Below are 24,885 nucleotides of genomic sequence, written 5' to 3' on the forward strand. Positions count from 1 at the left end.
TGTATCCTCTGGAGGCCATAAAGGGATGACTGACCTTTGTAGCTGTGTCCTTCCCCCCACTGACTGTAAAAGCAAGTCTCCATGGAGGCATTTCAGGCATATGCTTGGTCTGTTAAATGAGCTCTTGATGAAAATGGTTACTTCATTGTTCTCCTGTCCTCTAGTGTTGTCCAAAACACCTTAATTCAGCACTACCATTAATTGTGTGCTTACCCCATTCTTCTTCAGGAGACTTTTATCATATTTAACATGAGTATTAAAACTTTCATTAAGGGAGGCATTTCACTGAACTATGGGTGTCCTGATGTAAATACTAATTGAAGTTAATAGGTTTTATGCTTGCTTCCACTGGTATTAAACAACACCATTTGCAAGATTTTTCAAGCAGGTGTTATCTCTAAATGACATTTGTGTTTAATATCAACAAGCAAGAAATGTCAATGTCTTGCCAACCTGTGATTTCATAATTCTTCCTCTACAATATTTCAAACAAATCACCCTTCCCTTTCCCCCCTCAGCTTTGAATGGAGTTCTTTAGAATATTGGAGTGAAAATATATTCGTTTAGTTCTAAAAACAATGCAGTTTTAAATTAAGGAGCATGTGGAAATGTATCTTCTCCATCAGTCTAGGTAAGAATAATTTCACTGATTTTAGAGATCTGAAAGTTGTGTATCTGGTCTAGATCAGTCTTCAGAGTCTTAACTACAGTCAGTTGAGAGACAGGCACCTCACCATAACACTAGGTAGGTAAAATACATAGGATTTATCACTTTCTAGGGCAACTGATTATCACTAGCAATTATAAAAAGAGTTAAGACAATTAATTTGTCTGTAAAACTAAGTTTTGAATAGCTAACATGAACTTTTATGAAGGCATTTACCAGTCTCCACTGGATCTACAATCTTTCTGTCCTGAATAATAAGGAGCTCAAATTGCTCTTTGAGCTTCAATCCTCATGTTAGTTGTTAAAATTCATCTTAGACACAAAGGTAAAAAAAATCTGAATAAAACTCCAAAAGTATTTTTTAAATTATGGATTAAAATCAAGCAAAATTGCATTGATTCAATCAAAAGCCAATGTAGTTTTATCTTATTCCCAATGATGGCTTTAAAACCAGAAAACGCAGGCTTCACCATTTTTTTTTAATAGTAAAAACTTCATTTTCCTCAGCAGTCTTAGTGACTCATCACTCAAATTACCATATTTTGATATATGACCCAGTGTAATTAGGACAATATTTTTTTTAGCTGGTTTTAACTTTTATACTGTAGCTGAGTCTCCAGAATGAGCACTTTATGTCACAGAGCATGGGAGAGTATTTCAGAGGCCCCGAGGATGAAATTAATCTCTCTCAACTTTAGCCACGCAGAGCTTGGTTTGTACACAAAACTTGTTGTCCTTAACTCCCTCTCTTGTCCAAAACACAGAGAAGAGAACACCAACGGGGACTCAAAACTATTTCCAACTCTCACCTGGGTGTGGGAAGAAGCCCCCACTCCCTGGGGTTACTGCTCTGCCTGGCCATGGCAGGCTTAGCCTGGACAACCAGCTGGTTTAGAACCAAATGCTCTGCTTTTAAGTAGTTAATGTCAGAGAGGATGCATTCTTGTACAAATCTGCTTTACATGGCAAATCAGACCCTCTGCTGCACAGGGCTTGGGAAGGCCTCAGGGAAAACTGTGTAAGTCTCTTTTTCCTGGAGGCAGCAGCTCCTGACAGACACATGGATGCAGCAACAGCAAGCACATGATCGTGATGGGACAGACAGGTTGAAAAAGAGTAGGGACAGACAAAGAGTGGGGAGAAACACCCCAGAGCGTGAAGGTGGGATGTAAAAAGGGTGCAAAAGCAACAGCAGACCTGCCACTTTCTACCTTGATTTGAGTGACTCTGGCTGGCAGTTTCAGGGTCCTGCCCTGCCTCAGAGCAATGGGGCAGAGGAGCAGGCAGGGACAGGAATCTATAAGCTGCAATATTCTACTCACTCAAGGCCATGGGACAAGAGTGTGGGACATCAAACAGGCTCCTGAGATTCAGAGATCCAGTGCAGTAACAGGATCTGTGACCTGGAGGAGGAAAGGTCTTGCTTTCTCAGCTCACAAGCTCATTTGATGTGTACCTTGATCACAAATTCTCAGTCCAGCAAAAGGAAACCAGCCAGCGATTGGATCTGCAGTGTCAGCCCAGCCAGCTTCATTAGCTTATTAAAAATGGATTGATGCAAAACCTCTCCCCAGTGCTCATCCCAGCATATATGTAGATACAAAATATAATGCAAATTAGGTAATTAACTGAGTTTTGCTTCATTAATAGATAAATCAGAGCAATAAGAGTCTTCCTAAATACTAGCTATGCATTTTTCCTAAAATAGGACATCTAATGCAATTATTTATATTAGATCTTTTGTATGAGATCACAGAGCATAAAAAGAAATTAGAATTCCGTGTTTATTGTTATTAAAGGATCCCTCTATCCTCTTTATTTAATTTGGCTTAAAATAGACAGCAATGTTTCTATTGTAATTCATTAATTATCAGACTCACATTTTAAATCATAAGTCAAAGATTCCTTCTTTCGGCTTGTTCCTTTTTATACTGGAGTTAAGGGCATGTTGGAAGGACAGAAAGCTAAAGCTGAAATTATAATAAGCCCTCAGATGAGCAAAGCAGAAAGATGCCATAAAATAATCTATATTTTTTGAATATTTTATTTAGAATAAATAGGAATGAATAAATTGCATCTTTTGAGCACAGGCCATGGAGCTGAAATTCCTTCAGAAGAAAGACCCACTAATACTTAAGGTATCTAGCTTTGGTTTCCCATCAGATCTGCCAGTATATGTGACCACTTCATAACCATGATTACTTCAAAAGCTTCTAAATATGCATTCATGGTTGTACACTTCATTATATAAAACTGCTTGTAGAGGGTAATAGCATTTCAGTTATGTTGTAATTTTTAAGCTGTTTCCATATACTTCTATTTTAGACCAAAATGCTTTTGTTACTTCTTCTATGCCACAAACTGGGCTTATTAAGCAAGAAATATATAATAAAAAATGTGATAATTCCATCATGTATGTGAACTGCCAGTTATGTGAAAAATGGACATGAAAATTGTCTTAAAGTTAACTGCAATGTTATTGTCTCATCATAACTACAGTGTCATCACAGAAGCTACTTCTGAGAATATATCTTCACCCATTCAAGGACACAATTTCAGCTAAAATATTTTTCAGCTCAATTTCTCCCAATTAGGTAGATGCTTCATTTTTGTACAAGGAGGTTTTACTGGCAGAGGAGCATAAAGAACCTTATAGTTTCTTGTCCTGTGTCTCAGGCTCAGTTCTCAGATCAAAAAACCCAGAAGTTTTAACCTCCTTATCTACTCAAAAAGACATGCTTAAAGGATCAAATCTGGATTTAATCCATATTAAAGTGGTAACTTTGGAGGTTTTTCTTACTTAAACACATTGCAATGCAGGAGGATGAAACAGGATAAAGCCTTATCAATAGTTTTTCAATGATGGCTGCTGTTTGTCTGTCCCAGATGTGCTGGCAGCCACTAAGTCAGAAAATGAGAGTCTCTTCATAAAATCACTCCATGAGGCAGGAACAGCTGTGCAAATCTGCCTGCTGGTGTTTCCTGGGGGAGCAGTGCCTTGCCTGGTGTGAAGGCACATGGCAGTGGAACTGTGTATTTTAAGGTAAAATACAATAAATCTCTGGTACCTGGATAGACAGAGTTCCATAGTATGCTACTCCCTTGGGGACCTCATCCCACTGGTGACTCTGGATGCACTTTGCACCTATCCCTGAGATTAAAAAGAGAGTTCTCTTACAAAGGCTCAGCCCTTTTATCTCTCCTTGAGCATATTCCATTCCTATAAATGCTCGTTTATCGGTGAAATGCCATGTGTCAACTTTCTAGTAAGAAATCGATGTGATTTTCCTGTCCATATATGTGACAGTAAATATTCCTTCAGTGCAAGTCTCTTCAGAACATTGCTGATCTTATAACCCAGCCAAGGTCAATTATTCTGTGACTTCAGTTAGAGACTTGAGCAGAAGGATGCTGATATCAGCTAGGGATTTTTAAACTATCTGCATTTGCTGTTGATGCTTTTCTGGTGAAGCTGGTCCCTGTAGCAGTTCTGCTGGCATCAGGGCTATCTCCTGCTCATTTATATCTTTTCATTGAATAAAAGAATTTTCCTCTACTCCCCTTTATCAGCCAATGTTTAGTGTGTCTGAGGTATTTACAGCAGGACTGACCTTCCCAATATCATTTTGGCTCTCCAAAGTGAATATGGTTATTCTTTCTTGCTTGTAGCTCTTTGGGTGAGTGTGCCTGGGTGTAGATGAGCAGATGAGCCAGCTGCTACCCTTCGTTATCCTCTTTAAATGTTAATCTGCCCTTGAATGGAGGTCCCAGAGTGCATAGTATAGACATATATAGCATTAGAGCAGCTGTCTCAGTCCTCCTGACAGAGTTTTGGTGGTGGCTCACAGCCAGGCATGAAGGAAACAGCTCTACCTCAGTGGCGCAATGCACCTCCACCTCTGCAGCAACACCCTCCTCAGCCAAGTAACCCATGGCCTCATTACAGCCTAATTCAGCTGCATCTGTTGCAAACAAACACTGTGTAGTGAGAGAAAATATTTCAACCCACAAGTAAATCAAATTAGGAAGTAGTTTTAGTGGCTTCTTCTCTCATTTTGTGCAGTGGTGGCAGGCCCTGGGCACCCTCCCAAGCAGGCATCTGGCCTCCTCCATGGCTGCTCCCGCCTGGGCTCTGCAACACTCGGGTGGCGTGGTCCCAATCCAGACCATGCAAGGGAGCCACAAGGGACACATTATATTTCTAAAGCCTGGTTTCTCTGTGGCATTGATGAAATCTTTCTGTTTTCCTTTCTCTCAGTCTCTGGAATGATTTTATGTTGCAGGGTTCTCTGAGCCTGGAAAGGATCTCACACAATAGGGCTGTGCTACAAGCACAACATTTATAAAAGCAGAAGCTAACAGCACATCTGTTGCAAGATATCCCAGACAAATTAATTTCTGAGGCAATTCCACTGACTTTGATGGACTTATCCTGTGAACTCAATCATAACAATGAGAAGCCAGAGCAAAAATGGCATGATTTCTGCCATTTCCACGCTGATTTATTGAGAAGAGTTTTGGGAAGGTGGAAGATTGATTAAAGGTGAAGTAGAGGAGCCCCTTCTCAGTTACACCATATACATATTTTGCCTGACTATGAAGCCAGCAATATTTATTTTTTTCTAACACAAAAAATACAGATACATTTTAATCAAGTATTTTGAAGTCTCTTGTACCAGGAGCTCTCCTATTTCATGATGTTCCCATTTCTCTGCTCTTACAGGATCAAACTAGCAAGTCTTTTCTGACACAGCCATTGTGGAGTTCTTCAGAGCCAGCAGAGTACCTTCCTTTAGACATTTATTTACCTGTGATCAGAGGAGATGGGGGTCTGAAAGACAGTTAAAACCTTCTAGCTGGACTTTGCCTGCAGGAGCAGGAACAGACTCCACTTGGACAAACAGGAACACAACTACTGCAGCCCATGGCAGGTTTTCACCCCTCAAGGCCCAAAAATGAAAGTGCAGATGAAAGGAACAACCAGGCTCATTTTACCAATTAGATCATCTCAAGAGCAAAGAGGAAATTTCAAAAGATGTAAGAAAGAGAGTCAGGAAGCTGAGAGCCAAGTACCTTCTGGCCAGTCAGATCCTTCAGTGCTCCCCAATGGTCCTACTCCCACTTCTCACATGAAACTGAGTTTTCCCAGACCCTGGGAGCTGGCATGGGCAGACACCACAAACCAGACCTAAACCAGCCCCTGGATGAGCAAGCAGCACATATCCCAGGATTGCTGGGATGGGGCTAGAAGCAAATTCCCCTTCCAGCCTTACTGACTGCTAGGATCCTCTGCTGCTCCACACAGATAAGCTTAGTTGTCTTAGTTGTCACTTGTAAGATTATTGTGTTTGACTATTAAAAGAACAGTGTTTGCAAATAGGAAGAGGCAACAAGGAGACTGTGGATTATGGTTTGACAATGTCACCTCGTGGGGGGATTACCAATGTAGGCAGCAGGCATCTGGCACAGAGGGATTTACAGGGATGCTGCCTGTAAGAACAAGTGGGGGAACACTGTTATCCTGAATTCCTTAGGCACCAAAGAAGAGATTTGCAGAATAGTTTGAGGAGGCTCGTGGTGACATGCCATACACTTGATGCAAATAAGAATCAAATGCTGTAACTGAAAACAGAGAAAAAAGAAAGACCATAGTTTCATTCTGAAGAGCCAAGGGCATTTAAGGTTGTGGAAAGAAAGGATCAAAGAAGAATATTTTATGAACTACATTGATCAGGGGAACCCTGGAGGACAGAAGGCAAAAATAAAGAGTGGAAAAAAGGTCTGACTAGAGGAATCTGTGGAAGGAGGAAAATAATGTGACTATATCTAGGAGGTGATCAACAGCAAGTAAAATTGCCATAACAGGGATAAAAAGTAAAAAAAAGAAAAAAAAAAAGCAATGTCACTGCTTTATTTCTATTTCCCTTTAAAATTGCTCCCTGCTGCTAGTAGTTCTAAAGATAGACTGCACTATGAAGCAGTTTCTGATTTCCAGAAAAATACTAGGTTCCCAAATGGTTTGGATATTGACTTAATCTGTTATCCTGTAAATCCAGTACCCAGCACTGATCTGAGGAATGCAAGCTACCAAAAGAAAGCCATAAAGGTAGAGCTGTGATGAGAGAAAACTTTCAACAGCCTATTCCTGCCCTGTGTTAGAATCCGAGCCTCTGTATACAGGCTCTAATCTGTTGTGAAATCCAGGTTTGATGATCATAAAACCAGCAAGTGTGTTAAGAAGCAAGTGCCACAATTCCCATGAAGAAGAGTTTGAGTTTGAACTCTTACTGAGACTTATTCCTTTGCTGTGTTTCACAAATCCAAAATACTCAGCCTTCTCAGGTACCATACCAGTGTGAAGGGAATGTTGTGACCAGCTTCACTGAATCACTGCCAATTTGTACTGGAAAGACATTAAAAGGATGTCAAAGAACTGGAGATGTGAAGAGCTAATCCTGCTGCTGACCCTAAGAGATAAAGTGCAGCAATTACTAACCACAAAAACCAGCTTTCATGTCTAGGAAAAAGCAAATATTGTGGTATTAAAGAGCAATATCATTAGCAAGGTACCAGTTAAGGGAAGATGCTGAAATTAATCTCTGTGTTGAGAGGCAACACATGGTTTATTTGACTCATGAGCATTCACCAGCTCTGTGTTGGGACAGCCAAAAGGTAGAAACACTGGAAGGGTTTATGGAAGAGCAAAGGTTTAAGATCAGTGTGTAGCATGAAAACAGAAACCAATAGAAGAGATGCAGTATGCCTTCATTAGAGAAAATCCTTGTGATACAGCCTCTCATGAAGTCCTACTGTTGCATGAGTTCAATGTGATCAAAAAGCCAGAGAGCATATGAACAATAACAGCTTTCCAGTATTTTCTACACATGTTGAGAAAACGTGTGACTGGAAAACATGTAGGCCTAGAAGAGTTTGTTGTGTGAGTCACAGCTCCTCTGAAGAGCCTAAAAGCTAGAAATTTTTGAGAACAAATGAAGCAAAACACCAAACATTTTTGTATATCAAGTGGCCAGATGACCTTGTGCACATATCAAAGCTTTCTAAGAAGAAAGGTTTTGGAAGTTATTTTGGATTTTGGTTGTACTGTAACAGTCTTACAAAATACCATTAAATAGCAGAGTGGATTTTATTATCCATTTTGCAGAATAATGCATATGCAACAGAGATATGAGCATAAGATTATTCTGAAAGAATATTTGTAGGAGCCTGGTGACTAAAGACAATTATCCAAAGTTCCCTAAAGGTGGGCATAAAATGGGAATAGTGTGATAAAGTTGAGAAGCTGAAAATTTAGGTTGAGCATTAGCAAATCTGATTTGTTACAAAGACAGAAGACAAAATTTATGTTTTCTATAACAGAAAATTCATGCATTTTGAGCCTAGGGGAAACTGTTTCCATCACATGCCAAATCACTGCAACTTTTCATTTCTGCATCAAAATCACAGTCCTGAGGTCTAACCTGTACACTACAAAATGAAGTCTTAGTCTTAATTCTTTTTAATCATAGGGTCCATCAAACCCTGGAAAACTGTCCCCATGATGAAATGCTTTCTGTGTGAAAGAATTGTGTCTTTAATCTCATATCAAGTGGTTTTCCTGCAGATTCCAGATATGTGGGGTCCTGTTATGCCATCTCCACCTGCCCTGCACCGTTGTTGAGTGCTACATGAGCATCCCATTCCTCCCAGAGCGCTCCAGTTTTCCAGTCTAGTTTGAAATGTGCACTAGGAACAGCTCAGCAGTGCCAAAGAGATGCTGCATACCTGATAGACATCTGCATTTTATTGGGTGAGTCCCCCCAGTAGGCCAACCAACATCTTCCTGAAGTCGTTCTGCTCACTGATGTCACCTTCCCATTCTTTCCTAACAGACTTTTCCCATTTCTTCCTTCCGTGTTAACAGCAGCAGCAGTACACTGGGAATTCATATTCATTGCATTATCTACTGTGATCTCATTGTTTTTTGTTCTGGGGATGCAATTGCTCATCTTGCAAATGTGAATACAGTCTTTGTTTCTAGATGCATAATCCAGCACTTAACTGTGATGGAGCACATGTTGACAAAATGAGCTGCTTAACGATGTGCTTGGGCTGCGTTTTCATTATTTTTTATCTGCCAAACCTTGCATTATCCAAGAAGTTTACTACTATTGATTTCTTTTTCATTCCAGAACATGAGGAAAGATGTTGAATATCATAGAATATTTTTTTCCAGTTATTTATGTCTTTCCAGCAGGAAGAGTGTGCATTTACGATTGAATATTTCATTATTATATTTAATATAAGCTATGATGATTTAATGTAGTACAAATACGTGCATGTATCAAAATGTTGTGCAAGAGTGAGTCAAATTGCCATTATTTAAATAGACTATACCAGCATGGTTTCTTTTCTCCTGTAAGCATGGAGATTAATTTTTAAAAACCAGGTTTTTCTTATAGGATGTATTTTCCATAATATCATGCACATTTAAAAATCATTTTATGGCATAAAATGCACTGATTTTTTTGAGATAGATGCTTGATTTATGGTGTTAAAATATCTGTTACCAACACATTTTATACTAGGTTTTTTGAACATAAAGTTGTTGGAATTTTTGTACTTAAATCTTTTATCTAACAAAATGTGAGGGTTTTTTCCTTTTTTACAATTTAAAAAGTGAAGGGAATTACTGGATGTTTCCCTTTATTTATTTCCTGGCACTCTGATTTTTTGCCTTTTTTTTTTTTTTTTTTTTTTTTTTTTTTTTTTTTTTTTCTCAGGGGAAAAGTAAAATGAGGTTTTAGATTGGAAAGCAAATAATTTGAAAATCATGAAAACTACAAAGTTATCACTTTTTTTCCTCAGGAAATAAAAGGTTTCCTGCTCAGGAACTACTGACATAATCCTTGACCATTTCTTTTCAATTGAATTTGTGTGAAATAACTGTCTAATTTTGCTGGAACTTGGTGATATTTGAATTGAAAACTTTAAGGTACTTGAATTAATTCAGAGGGGATGGTGGAAAAAGCTCATGGAAGAGCTGGAAGGCACCTTTTATGAGGAGTACCTGGGGCTGAGGACTTGCCAATAAGGGCAGTGTATTCCATTTGCCTGTTTAAACTAATAGGGGAACAGTTCACTGTGGAGGGAAAAGTGAAAGAACCTGATCTGCAGGTTAAAATCAGTCTCTATTTTTCAACAATTTCCATAATGCTTTCACTTTTCCTTACTCATGTCAGGTAAAACAATCCCCTCTGGGAATTAAAAACCTTGCAATGTGCTCCAGGATAAGACAATGAAATTGACATTTGTGTCACTGATTGAAGAAATTAAAAGTATGTTTGTCTTTTCAAATAAACTTTGAGTGAAGTCCATAGAGACTTTCTCAATAGCTAAAATATAAGATTTCCTAAGGAATGCATTATTTGCTGTGCATTTGGCAATACAGTGGCAGGTCCTAGGAAGTGGAATGCAAAGTAGACAGGGTCAGGTAGAGGAGGTCTCAAAAGACAAGAAAAGTTCTCCTGGATCACTGAAAATGTTCTAGAAATTTAAGAGCTGACAAGTGTCTTTTTCAGCTTGTGAACAAAACTCCCAAGTGGTTATCAATTTCATTGCTATAAAACTGAATCACATATACAGTTTTTTACTTTAAAAAAATATTAAATAAATTGATTAGCATTTTTGCCTTGTTTTGCTCAGTTTATGCATTTGTTCTTGTTTGTCTATCCTTGACCACCAATTACTTTAACACCTTCTGACCAATTTTTAAATCATCATAAATTTCTACAACCTGTTTTTTTTTTTCTTTTAATAGTCCATAAAGGGATTCTATTACTTTCCCTTCAGGGAAAGAATCAGTACATTAGAGGTCAAAATCCACGTAAGAGAGATCTTTTGAAACTTGCTTCATTAACTGTGTTGTCTGACTCCAAATAACCTAAGAAAGCTTTAGAACATCTCCATCTATGATTATTAAAGCCTGCCCTGCTTCAGTATCCTATCAAGGTTATTCATTTAAACTGTATGATAATGTTCTTGCTGTTTCTCAGCTCTGATGGGAGAGGCATTGAAAGTCCAAATAACAGAAAACAAAAGGCACTGAGCTGCTCAGAGAGGGACTTTGACAAGGGCATGCAGTGACAGGACAAGGGGCAATGGCTCTAAACTGGAACGGGGTGGGATTAGTTTAGCTGGTAGAAAGAAATTCTTCCTTGTGAGGGTGGTTAGGGCCTGGAACAGGGCCTGGGTTGCCCAGAGAAGCTGGGGGTGCCCCATCCCTGCAAGTGTTAAGGTTGGGTTGAACAGGGCCTGAAGCACCTTGTGGATGGCGCCCCTTCAGAGGAATTTGAACTGGATAATGCTTAAGATTCCGTCCTATCCGAGCCATTCTGTGATTCTATGATTGTACTTTTGCAGTAGAAGATGAGGTGAGCCCAGCAATTACCACTCCAAAAAATGCCATTTTGAAATTGACTGGGAGTGTGATGGGAGGGATATTTGCACTGGTGGATTGTTTTCCAAAATACTCAGTTTTTATAGAGCTCCAACTGTACTTTCTGGTAATGCTTTTAACAGAGCAGCCAGCATCTCTCCTTTGGAGCCTCCTCTTTCAGCTGCTCCCATAAGAAGATCAGACTTTAGATGGGTTTGAGTTTTGCTCTTTGCAGTTTCCTTTTCCAGGGATATCTACTCTAAGCACAGACAGGCTTTTTGTTCCCAAGTCTCCCGGCCTAGTTTTAGAAGGTTTAAATTGCATTAGCAGAGAGCTTTATGTTAAACAGTTTCCAGTTATGGTAGAAGGACAGAAAAGTTTCATTGCCCTCAGTATGCAGAGCACCTCCCCACACAGCTTCTTGCAATGCTATGTCTTCCCTGTAGGATAATTTCTCAAGAGTAACAGCAAATATATTAGCTAGAAACTTTAGGAAATACAGAATTTTTCACCCTCTAGGTCATCACCAGGTGCATTAATCTGCCATTAGGTTCCCCACTAAAAAACAATGCAAGTGCTCCCTCTAGTAGATTGTGCCTGTGATTTCTGAGTTTCTGGAAAGTTTGGAAAATGCTGTAATACTGAATGGTTTTGTGGCAATGCTAGCACAATAGTGTTCTTTAAAAGCAGGATATCAACAGCCATGGAGTTCATAACACCAGGAAAAGCTATGACATTTAACATTTCCAGGGGAAAATTGCATTTGAATATAGATTGGGATATGTGAGTAGGGCAGTCAAAGTGTTGTATCAGGCTGTAGAGGAATGCTTTTCTTCCTTGGACTTTAGAAATATAGAGTATGAGCAAAAAATTTCCTAGTGCTGAAATGCCAGGGATGACTCCAGGAAAATGCAAGGACAACATGCTGAGGCACAGTTACGTGTTCTCAGGGAACTCAGAATGATTTTAGAGACTGCTGAGCCACGTAATGTGGCCATTGCATTCACCAGAGAAATTCAGCCATGTCTGGGTAAAAACCAGCATCTGCTTCCCAGAGCAGCACCTGCACAGTGCTTGGAGCCAGGCAGGGCTCTCCAGCTCTGCATCTGACCTGCACAGCAGCAGGAATCAGAGGAAGAGACAAATGCAATTATCCTCACTGAAAACCAGCCAAGACAGTGAGGACAGTGTGCTCACTCTTGCAGAACAAAAACTGAAGAGCATTTTTAGTGATCCACAGCTGCAAAGGCCTGAGGTTTTCACCCTGTTCAGCCCTGTGCCTGCATCTTCAGCTGCTGCAGCTCTCCCTGCCACTTTGGGCATCCAAAATAACATCTCCTTCCTCATCTCACCATCAGATGAGTGTGGATAGAACATGACCTGTTTGTACACATCCAGCAGGACTAACACATGGAAAGTCAGCTGTTACACCTGGGAATACCTTTCTCTGATGGCCAGGAGCACAGGCGCATGATGGTGGCATGAGTAACATGGGCTGCTGCCTCATTTGTTGCAGCTCATGGAGCAGTGAGCCCTGAGCCAGTGCGGGTCCTGCATGCTGGATGTGACTGCAGGCAGTTATCCCACCAGAGAGGAGAAGTCACTTCATGGGAAGGAAATGGAGTGAAAAAGAATCAGGAATGGAAAGATAAAACTGAATTATTAAAAGCTCAACTAGCTAGCGGCTGCACAAAGGACATATAAATGATACAATACTGAATAAAGTCTTTTTAGTTCGTTTGGTATTTGCAATAGACTCCTTAAGCCTTTGATTCTATGCAAAGTTTTTAATATTGCAGATGAATATAGCAGATAAATATTGATTTAGAACTTTTGGCAAGTGGTCTATTGAATATCCTTTTTCGAACTCTTCAGGGGAAAATCATCAGGCTAAAAGAAGGCAGCTATGGGAAAATTTCTTCACAAGTGAAATTTCTTTGTACCAATTTTTGAACCAGGTTTTTAGCATGGTCATTAATTTTTATGCATCTTCCTTATGGTTATGGTTTAATGTTGCAATATTATTCAAAATAATGAAGATGTTTTAGCTAGCTGTGTAAAAAATCCAACCTTCATTACAACCTTCAATTCATACTGAATTTTGAGCTACAACCATATCTCACAACAGTGAATTCCAGGGATGATTTGCAAACTAAATGTGTTACAGGAGAAAAACAAATACATTTTCTGGCTTTAGTTTTTGCTGAAAACCCAGAGGCACAAATTTGGATTTCCCTGCAGAGGATCACAGTATCTAAGGCAAGTAGACAGCCTGTTTGATTGAGCCCAGAACATTCACTCTGTGATGCCTTGAGTAACAGAGCCCACCTTTCCTTCCCAGATCAAAAGAAGCAGCAGGGCAAAGCTGAATATTTCCCCAACACACCAAAGAACACAGAACACATCCTCAGCCTACCCCACATCTGCTCTTTCCTGCAAATTCACTGTTCTCCTGCAGAGACCAGAAGCCTTCATCAATCTTCCTGTGTGTATGGAGCTCACAGGAAGGTATGAACTAACAGGATCTGGCAGGAAATTATATCCAAATTGAAATAGGCACAGCCCTACATATAAAATATCATAAAGGTATTTGCATATACATAGTTACTGTGAAAATTACACTTCACAGTTGAGCCAGACAAACCATGGAGTTTATAGGTGCAAACTGCAGCAGTGGAAATCTTAAGAAATACCTTTATAAATGTATGGCTTTTGAGCCCTGGAACAAGCTGTTGAGGCAGGCTGTAGAATTGCTATTGGTGCTATTTGAAGCTGGATTTGTCAGGGCTCTAATAAGGATGATATACATGGAGCTAAATAGTTTTTGCCATGAGGCACCTCCTTTCCAGCCCAAATTAGCCAAAGGTAAATGTGATGTGCATCGATACATACTAAGCACAAGGAATGAAACTCCTGCGTTAATGAGATCAACACATAGAAAATGTGCATCCAATAAAGAACCTTAAATAAACCAGTCACAAGAATGAGCATTGCCATGAAAAGGTAGAAAAATGAAAGAAAGAACTGTTCAGACAAATGTGTGAAGCATCTGAAGAGGAAATATATTTTTCTATCAGAACTGGTGTATTGATTGAGCAGTAATCATATATTTGAAGTGCAAAAGCAAATAACTCTTTTCAGCCTTTGACTTTTTTAGCTTAAATCATGGTCTCTTCTTTTATCAATTGACTTTTTACAAAGGATTTTAGAAATGCTTGCAGCAAGATAGAAGCAGTTCAAATGACAGCTACCTGCCTGTCAACTGCAGATGGAGAGCTGAGGAAGATGTTCTAATAATATTAACAACAATAACAGACAACATTTTTTGGAGACTTCTCTTGAGTTCCAGCTAGAGACAGAAGAAGCCAGACTTTACCTGCCTTTTCTCAAGCAACAAACACAGAAAATGTATTTTGCATTTGCTCTGTCACAGATCTGGCAGTGATGGTCTGTGCTTGGGCTGTGGTCCACAGGTGAATGCTTCAACCTGTGCTGAGCCTCAGAACTACTCACCTGCAGCCCTGCAGCCCCAGCATCCCTGGAGGATGACATTTGGGTTGATAAGAGACCTTTTGAAGAGTCTCTACAGGACAAGAAGGGCTAGAATTCCATCTCTAAGGGATTCAAGGCAGTCTGTGCATATCTGCTGTATCCATGTGTCTATGTCTTAGAACTTATGTATATCACAGAATCACAGAACCACAGAATCACAGAATAACAGAATCATGGAATCACGGAGTCAATTAGGTTGGAAAAGACCTCTGAGGTTATTTGGTCCAGCCTGTGACTCAACACCACCATGTTGAGTAGACCTGAGTGGCTCATCCAGTTATTCCTTAAACACCTCCAGGATGGTGACTCTACCAACTCCTTGTCCAGCCTGTTCCAATGTTTCATCACCCTTTCTATGAAGAAATTTGTTCTCGTGTCCAAACCAAATGTCCAACCTAAATGAGATCAACACACAGAAAAAGTGGATCCAATGATGAACTTTAAATGACCCAGTATAGGAATGAGATTATTTTACCATCCCAAAACCACAAAACCTGAGGTGCTGAAGCCTAAGAAGTCACCCTTTTTAAGAGAAGGATAAAACCTTCCAGAGATTAACACAGCTCCTCCCAAACATCTACTAGGCAATTTTCCAAATAGCTCTGGGCTTTCCTATTTCTCTTTATTGCCTGCAAAGGAAATTGAGATTAAGAGGGGAACATTTGGGACACTTGGATTGGGTGCTACAAACCCTAATGCTGGGACTGAGGCTGGCTGGGCTGCTTTGTGCAGCCTTTGTGCTGGCTGTGAGAAGGCCCAAAGGACTGGCTCAGAGAAAATCTCCCCTCATGTGTTTGGGGAAAAGATAGTCCCAGTCCAGTTGCCTCTCCCTAACAATCACCACTACAGGACACAGTTGCAGGAAAAGGCATGGTGAAAGTGCAGCAGATTATCCCAGAAAGGCTTTAGTCTTCTACTCAAATTGCAGGAAAGATTGTTCTTGGATGAAATTTCTTTCCCACAGAAATGAAACAATCCCACCTACTGCAACACTGCACAGGAAATATACCATGTTAAGGGGGAAATCAACTTTACAAATATACAAATATGGCAAATTTCTAAACTTTTTTTTTTTGGTTTTTTTTTTTTTTTTTTTTTGTTATTCCCATTTTTCTCTGTAAAAGTCAGAACCAGAAATTCTATAATTAAGGACAAACTACTTCCAAGCCCTTAAAGATCCAGTGAATGAGTGGAGACATGAACTGCTGTTACATCTAAACAGCAGATTTACTGAATTTCTAAGGAATGGAGGGGTGGGGATTTATGTCAGGAGGTCTCTTTTCTCTAAAGGGTTGTTCTTTTGCTCCTCATCCAGAAAGGAGGTGATGGTGCAACATGAGATTCATATGGGATTTACTTTACTTTAGTGCTGCATCAAAATGACAAACCCATAGTCTGAGTCACTCTTGAAATGTTTCTGTCACATTTATAATCAGAAAGTCCATTGCTTGAAGCAAAGGTTAGAATACTGTGATACCTCATGTTCAGGTAAACTAGTGACAGCCTGTACTCTGGCTCTCACATTTGTCTTCTGAGGTTTGAAAAAAATAATTTGTCATCTGAACTAGGACTTTTTTTTTTCAGTTTTCCATGACTCTGCTGCTAATATAATACTGTGACATCTCAAATTTACTGAAAGATGATCACCAGTCATTATTTCAACAACTGCCATCTGAAAGAGGTTAGATGGCTTCTATCTGAAATGCTAATAACCGCCTGGAGTCTTGTCTGCTATTGCCTTGATTCCTCCTTCCATTTTAACAACTCTGGGGAAGGAATAATGGGAAATTTTAACAGAATTCTGCACTGAAAGTACAATCACTGCCATCCATCTTGAGCTCATAAAACAGGCATGGGGCTACTGCTGGACACAGGCAGCCTATTGGTTCCCGAAGCTTTTGTATCTCTTTGCTACATCTCTACCGGCAGTGGGGTTACTGGCAGGAGTGGCAGCAATACTGCAAGGTGTGGTAGGGCACTCAGTGAGATTAATGTTCTCTAAAGTGTCAGCCACAATCAGCTGTTCCCACAAATATCTTATGGACCCCATTGTCTGGCCTTACAAATGACAGGGAATATTTCTCACATCCGCTGTGAACCCAGACTTCTAGAAACACTCACACTTTACAGTACAAAAAGCATAATTACACTATAATTATATTGTAGGTGGTTTTTTTACCATAAGATTTCCACTAATCTATATAATGAAGTACTTCATGGACTGGCCAAAAATAATTGCAATGTAAAATGATGTAATTGGTACACCTGCACTTAAAAATACACAGTCAGGACCTCAGCTGAGTTAAATCATTATCTCCCTGATGATATCAGTCTGGTTCCTGTGCATTAAAAAGCAGATCATGGGAGCAATAATATCTCAATTATGTAGTTAACCTTCTGGTTATATTAATTAGTGATGATTAGGCATGGGAAACCATAATTATGTCACGTACATAACACCCCTTTGAAATTGCATATGAATCTAAACACAAAAGGCAGATGTGAACATCTAACCAGGGCTAGAACAAATCTGAAACTTAATTTTATGACCCTCTATTTGTGTCTGAAACACAGCCAGTCATGACAGCTCTGCTGATGTTAAATTTGTAGAAAAAACTGCAAGTTTTATCTGTCCCAGAAGAGAAATACAAAGCAGAACAGTCTCATATTCTGATTTCACATGCAGGTTATTAAATTCTGACTAAAAAAAGAAAAAAAAAAAACATTTAGGCCCAATTCATTTAACAAACAAGGAAGCTCTGAATCTAAAGAAGCACCTTTGCATTAACTCATGACATTTATCCATTTACCTGGGATATGAACAGCTGAAAATCAGTCTCCCTTGCTCCTGTTTGCAGGAGATCCTGGCAGCCAGAAAATTATTTGCAGGAGAACTTCCCAAAGATTTTCTCCTGAATGACTGCACAAATACAATGAGAGACTGAGAAAACTTCCAAGGCTGTCTGAGGAAACTGTGGTTGGGAAGAGGGAGTCAGAGAAAACAGGATTTTCCACAACTGTCCTCATGTCTAACTTAAGACAGAAATTTTTCACCTTCAAGGATAAAGAAAAGCCAATCTGAGCTAACACTCTTCCCCCAGTAGAGCAGAGATGTGCTTTATCCCAGCAGACCATTCCCTCACAGCAGGACTACAGCAAATAATTATGGTGGAGGTCACTCAGTCTAAATTTAGAAAATATTAAACATTCCAGTTTTCTATAGGCTTCTGTCACCTACTGAAACCTACAGAAACTCTGCACTGCAAGAGGAATTGTGGATCTAAACATCCAGGCTTATTCAGATGGTAGCATCCTGCCACCCTTGCAGGGAAAAGGACAAGCCCAGAATATCACAAAATTTCCATTAAAATTAATCCTTTGAAAAGTGAATGCTAGAAGAAACTGCATATTTTTGACCAAACAAATGTGCTTCAAATGGATGGTTTGGAAATGTCAGGTTGAAGTGTTCCAAAGTTGGGAGCTGCCAGAATTAATGCTGCCTGTATACTCTGCGTTGTACTTGCAGGGTCTTTGTCACTGTTATTCCCTGGCTTTTTATTTTTTTAATCTAAGTAACTTGACTTTGAAAGTTTGACTTGCAAATCTGGCATTTGCAGTTCAGGGAAACCCCACCTTGTGCACCTTTTGTTCTCTGTTCACTCAATTACTATTGGATGTGCTGTTTGCTTTCTGCAGTGCCAGCAGCAAGGGACGCTGGTACAGCATTGGCCAGGGCGAGTTATGGACCCACAGAACCAACACTCTTGGGGTCTTCACTGTTTCTGCTCTGGACTGTCAGATCTGCCCATGACAGCCAGTACAGCAGAAAACCCTGCCCAGAAAGGGCCCAGGTGAGTGAGGTCCTGGCTGTATTCTGAGCAGAGCAAGGTCTCATTAGGTGGCAGTGTCCCTTAAGGGACTAAAGGCACATGGTACTTTGCAGATTGTAACCTAGTTAGACTTTGGTAAGACATTCTGCCTGTCTTTTCCTCCACTAAACTGTAAAAGTGTTGTCTAATATTTATAACCAGCAGTTCTCAGGCATTGCAAGCTGTTCTGTAATGATATTTTCAATTCAGTCTGAGACTCCTGAATGAAATTTCTGAAGTTACATAAATGCTTTCTTTTTCAACCTGAATTGCATTCAATATAATATTATAGAAAAAAATCCTTGCAAATATCTCACTTCAAGAGAGGTTGTTTTTTCTTTTCCTTTTGCTCTTGGCAGTGGCTGTGACAAGAATGACAGAGCAAAACACAACAGAAAGTTATAAATGTTACTTTTCCTAAGACAGCAAAGTCATGGACTACCGAGGTGGGAAACTGAGGCACTCTGCTTTCAGACACTCTGACCTGTGTCTCACCCTGGGGCTGCAGAGAAGGTTTAAATTGAGGAGCTCCCTTGGGAGTCACAAGTCTGGGACCTGTCAAGCAAAGAGAATGTGCTACCTATCTTTGCAGCCATCTAAAAAGAGACACTGACAGAGGAATGTACAATTTGGAAAGATGCTTTTCATCACTTCAGCATTTTTTCACCTTTACTTCAAATTGCTGCACAAGCAAGGCAGTGCCTTTTGGTTCCTCCTTCGATATGCACCTCCTGACACACAAGGAAAAAGTTCCCAAAATCTGATAACAAGCATGAGCCCCCTTCACTTCATCCCTTTCTCCATTCTTTGTTTCCTAAACCCACCCCCCTGGCACAGGTCAGGATCCATCTGTCACAACCTGGCATGTTCTCTGCTGGCTTTTTTCCCTTTCCCCATCTCAGAACTAACTTTCCATCAACTCCTCTGGCACCACAGAGCCATGCACAACATCTGAAGAGCTGGCACAGGGCAGTCCATGTCAGGGCCCCTTGCCACAGTGCAGATGACTGAGTTAGAGGCTTTGGCACAGCCTTGTTTATCAATATTAAAAAGGCTGAACCAAAGGTGCAATTCCTTGGTGTCTTTTGCCTCACTCCTCTCTTTCCCTTCTGGAATCTTGACCAATCCTTCCATTCCACTCTTTCCCACCTCAAGTAGCTGCTCCAGAGAATCTGAGAGCAGGACCGATGAGGCCACAGCTCTGCCCTTTTGTTTAGTGACACAGATGCATTATTAGGGGCTAGATTAAATAGGAGGTTGGGGTTGGGGATGCATACACCCATGCAAGTTTTCTTAGGGGAAGAGAAGAAAATATAGTCTTTTGGGAGACTGAGGTTTTAAGGAAAGTATAAGACCCGTTTTCAAACCTTGACTCTGGCTTGTGACTTTGCATATTTAGTTGACTCTTACCATAACACAGTACTCGATTGGAGGACTAGAAGCATGAACAGCACTTAAGAAATTAGCTGTAAGAATGCAGAGCTCTGGTCACAGGGAAGATTCTCTGCCATCTGAAAGTGAGCATGTAAATGTCTAGTTCTGGGCTGCCACCTCTGAGATTTTGCACAGAGTCATCACTGGGGTTCAGACTCATGGTATGGCAAAACTCCGACAAACTTGGATGTGAGGGCACCAAACAACGCTGTCTCCAGCCCAAATGAGCTGGGCACATTTCCCTCTGCCTTTCCAATGCAACTTCCCAGCAAGCTCATCAACCACATGGATGCACTGGAAGTGCTTGGAACCAAACAGTACCAGAAAGCAATTTACTGAAAGCAATTCTTCTGCCTAAAGAGCTGGGTATTACATTTGTTCTTCTTGCACACCTTCCCCTGTCGGGGTGCCACGCAGAGGAAATCTGTGCAGCTGATCTGGGATTTCACAAACCAAGGGATTATGTGCCACAGATCCTGACAGGCCCCTGTGCTCACAGCCTGGCAAACACCACAACTGTAATCTCCTCTCTGAGATAAATCCATCAATCTTATTCTTACACCAACCTCTCCCACTCTGCCCTTCAGGCAGAGCTCGAAGAAAGGCCCTTCTTGGGAAGGATGTAAAAATCTGCCCTTCCTTGGTACTCTCCTGTTTAACTTACTCTTTTGGCTGGCCGCCCATCAAAGTTGGGTCAACATATATCCATTTTGTCTGCTGAGCTGACTAGTTTTCAATAACAATTTCTCCTTCATTCTGTAACAGAGATCAATAGAACTGCCCCTCTCTCATGTTGGCTGAGATTCCAGGAATGTAATTTGCTTTTTATTGTTGCTACTGCTTTGTTTTGTTTCCATTTTTCTTTCTTTTTTTCCTTTTTTTTTTTTCTTTTTTTTTTTTTTTCTTTTTGGCAAGGCACAGATCAATTTAGAAAGATGAAAATGACTTAGACTTTCACTCAAAGTAAAATCTGCACTTTATAACCCAGGATGTAATTTACAATTCTGTCATTAAACTCTGTTAATCCTATTATTATGAAGATAAATAATTACCCATAGCGAAGAAAGGGATTCCCAACAGAGTAGAATTGTATTTTCCATCAGTAATGAAAAATATCCCTGCCGCAGTGACACTGGAAATACAGATAGTGAGCACTCCCAGGAGTCCCAGGAAAGGTTTGCTACGCAGGCAGTCCTTCATGGAGCTCGAGAGGGTTGCAGTCAGGAGAATCAGCATCAGGCTCACCAAAATCTTGCCCCTGGCCAAGAGACTGGTCTGGTGGAAGTCCTTCCAGAGGCTAAAGGATGCTAGTGAGTAGAGCTGCAGATCCTGGTGATCCAGCTGCATCTTGTGCATCAGTTTACAGAATTCGCTCTCCCACTTCTCCCCAATGAGGTCCTGGGTGACAGAGCCATACGTTTGGAGGTAGTAAGTGATTTGGATGGCTCTGGCTGATTTGACTCTCTGGTCCTTGCTGTTTGGTACTTCCATTACCCCTCCAAGCTGGTGGCCAATGAAACTGCTCCTTCCATCCTGGGAGAGAAAGCAGAAAAGATGAGTGTGTGGTTATCGTGCTTGTGACGTGGTGCAGAGATAAACTCTGTCTCCTCTCACAGACATGCCAAGAGCTCTGCTCAGACACCACTACACTCAAGAGAAGCCTTGCCATTCACCTCACTGGGCTTTGGGATCTGTCCCTGCTCCCTGCCACAACTCTGTCTTACTCATTACAGGCTCATTTGCATTTCTGTGCTGCAGTTCAGTGGCTGCTAAGATATTCATTGCAGTCTCAGGGATTCCCAGACACCCAGGACCAAAATGTGGCATGCAAGCTCCTCACCCCGTGGGAGAGGATGAGCTTCCACATTTAACTGCTGGACAGTGACAAATCTCCAATTAATACAAAAAGTTTGAGATAAAGAATAATTTCTCGATGATTTGTGATTTCTTGATACTTTGGAAATGATTTTTAGAAGTTGGAAATGTACAGAAAATGAATCCTGATTCCTCAGGATACAGACATCCAAAAAGTTTAATAGCTATTTTGTCTCCAGAAAAATATAATTAAAATTAGACTTTTTGAATTGTTAATTTGAGATTTCATGGATTCATATCAGTAGTACAGAGAAAATAATCTACCTTAAACCTAAATTTAACCAGGATTTGGGTTTTTTTATACATTTCAAGAGTATGAACATTACTCTGGTCTCGCTTATTTTAGGAAATGCTAGGACATATAAAACTCCATGACAATCAGTAAAGGACACATCAAGTCCACTCAGCCTCTGCCTGTTAACCAGACCAGGCCTTTTTTCTGTAAAGTTATCTGTTTCCATTTAATATTTGGCTTGGGTTTTTTTCTTTTATTGTTGGAAGGATTTAATAAGAAAGGTCCTGTAAGAAAGGTCCTCTCTCTGTAGCCACTGGTTGTTGGATAATTGTATATGGCCCTTCCAAGACAGGGGAAGCCTGTGTTGGTCTAGAAGATCAAATCCAGTTGTAAACTGAGGAATAAGACTCAATGATAAAATTATCCCAGCACAAGTAATCTCTTTTATAAAAAATTTTAAATCCAGAGATTGTCTTTTGTACACCAAATACTATTTTGCTTTCTCCCCAACATAAATTATAAGTTTTCAGATTTATTCCTCTTGTATTTAATAAAAACATAAAATGATCAAGGCATTGATGTCTAAACTACCTTGAATCAGTGTTATCTCATATGAGATAACATCCTTTGCCTAGGCACACTACTGGAATGAGCTAAAAGCTTGAATTTGGGAGAGGCTCTGCCCTCCACATGCACACATGGAAGCAGTCATCTGCAAAAGGCCAGAACCATTTGGGGGAGACACTTCAACATGTATTGCACCCGGCATTACCCATTTCTAGAAGCACCTGTGCTGCATGCAGGTCATTATCTGAACTTGCCAGACCTGCTCATAGCAATGATCCCCATCCTAAGGAAAAATCGGCGAAATGAGGTTTTATAAAATTTAGATGTCTTCCAGCATGTTGACTCATACAGCAAATAAATATCAGAAATTGGGAGACTGTTTAAAATGTTTTATGTACTCACCTTGCCTTCAATCAAGTATGTAAAGGAGGTAATCCTCCCACTGAGAAATTTCTCGCTATGCCTACTTTCAAGGCAGGAGCTCGCACTGTTCCCAGCTTTGCCTGCCAGAGCCCAGAGAACGTGACAAAGTGCTTTTCAGAAGTTCATTTTTTTCCCTATTCCCAGTTGTTATTCCCACCACAATAGTGGCTTCTGGCAAGGGTATCCTGGCACAAGCTGACACAAAAGGTGAACTGCAGTCTAGTGCCAGCTTCCCAAATCACCTGGAGCCTCATTGCAAATGTCACATAAGCAGAGACAGCTATCACAGAGGGGCAGCTGCTGCTGTTCAGACTCCAAAAAATCCTCATCCCTAGCATTTAATGCTTGAATCCTGTTTGGATTTTTTATTTCTACTCTCTCTAAGGAGAGGTCACACCTAACACTGAAACACCCACAAAAAGTGCATTTCCAAGCTGGTAATTAAGGCTTGAGCAATGCAGTCCTGGCTCACATTGGATGCAACTTTTCAGCTAAAAATCCCCACTTGGCACCGTGTTGAAATTTTGGAGAGAAATTTCCTCAGTGTCTGGGCAGAGCTGACATTCAGAGGCTTGCAGGAGCTGCAGGATTCTGTAGCAGCACAGCTCCCAGCCCAGGCAGAGCACTGTAATTCAGGTTTCATTGATTCACTATGCAGCAGGCACGGCAAGGTTATGGGAAACTTTGTGATGACCATCTGCCTTCCCCTGCAAAGGGTGCAGCGAGCGAGGGCCACATTTCAAAGGAGGCAGCAGAGCAGGCACAAATAAGTCATGTTCTGCTGAATCTCCTGTGAAACAGCAGATAACAGCTATTTTTTACACTGATGTACAATAGGGCACCCAGCTCGTATGTCAGCAAAACAGAGAGTAAGCTTTCAGATGGAATCGGGGAAATCACAGGCGCCGGATTGCTCTGAGGACATTTTGTCTGTTCGCTTCTTTCTGGAGGCAAATTGTTTCCTATCTAAGCAAGGGGTTTTGCCTTTGCTGCAGTTAAACATGAATGTGGCACCACAGCACTTGGGAAAATGGGGCTTTTCTCAGATACAGTAGCAGAATCAAAGAACAGCTTGGATTGGAAGGGACCTTAAAAATCATCTCTTTCCAAGCCCCCTGCCATGGGCAGGGACACCTTCCACTAGTCCAGATTGCTACAGACCCTGTCCAACTTGTACTTGAACAGCTCCAGGGGTGGGGCAGCCACAGCTTCTCTGCAGTGCTTACAATCTTAGCGAAGAAAGCAGAAGAAATATGGGGATCCACAGTCTTTTCTTCACCCCATTTTATGGATGACAACTGATGTGTAGGAAAATTGAGATCTAGTGCTGCTAACATGAATTTCAGCACCTCCCAGAGTCCAAGACAGGGACCTACCTGTTCTTGGAATCTCATGGGAGCTTCAGAGGAGTTATTCACTGCCCCAAGTTCTCTGTTGTCCTCCAGAATCAACTGAATGAAAGAACAAGGCATGAAGGGCTAAATTCCTGAATTAAGCCTAAGCTCTGGAAAACAAAATGTGCCCACAATGACTTGTGTAAGGGATGCCTGAAGAGCCAGGCAGGTTTTGAATAAGACTCCACATAGTTCTTCATTAAAAAAGGTGCTTTCTGCTAATTAGTGCTTCCTTCCTGACATATGCCTAGACGCTGCTATTTTTAATTTCATAACATATTTTGATGTTTCAGACTACAGACCCCTCACACTTTTACCTAGATCTGCTGCTACTCTTTGATATTATATACAGAAAAACAAACCCCTCAAATAAATAATAATAATAATAATTATTTGTCGTACATGATTTTATACTCATGTATCTACAACAGAAG

At 40.6% G+C, this 24,885-nt stretch overlaps 1 protein-coding gene across 1 annotated transcript in view; it reads right to left on the bottom strand.

Annotated features, from left to right (window-relative positions):
• The window catches only part of PTCHD4 (patched domain containing 4), an 80,360-nt gene that overhangs the window by 33,962 nt on the left and 21,513 nt on the right, over nucleotides 1–24,885 (bottom strand). The window contains exon 2 of the mRNA XM_058020589.1: nucleotides 21,010–21,490. Coding sequence (XP_057876572.1) covers nucleotides 21,010–21,490 — 481 coding nt within the window. The remainder of the gene's footprint in view (nucleotides 1–21,009; nucleotides 21,491–24,885) is intronic.

Source organism: Melospiza georgiana, chromosome 3 (assembly GCF_028018845.1).
Source record: "Melospiza georgiana isolate bMelGeo1 chromosome 3, bMelGeo1.pri, whole genome shotgun sequence".
In the NCBI taxonomy this organism is placed as follows: domain Eukaryota; kingdom Metazoa; phylum Chordata; class Aves; order Passeriformes; family Passerellidae; genus Melospiza; species Melospiza georgiana.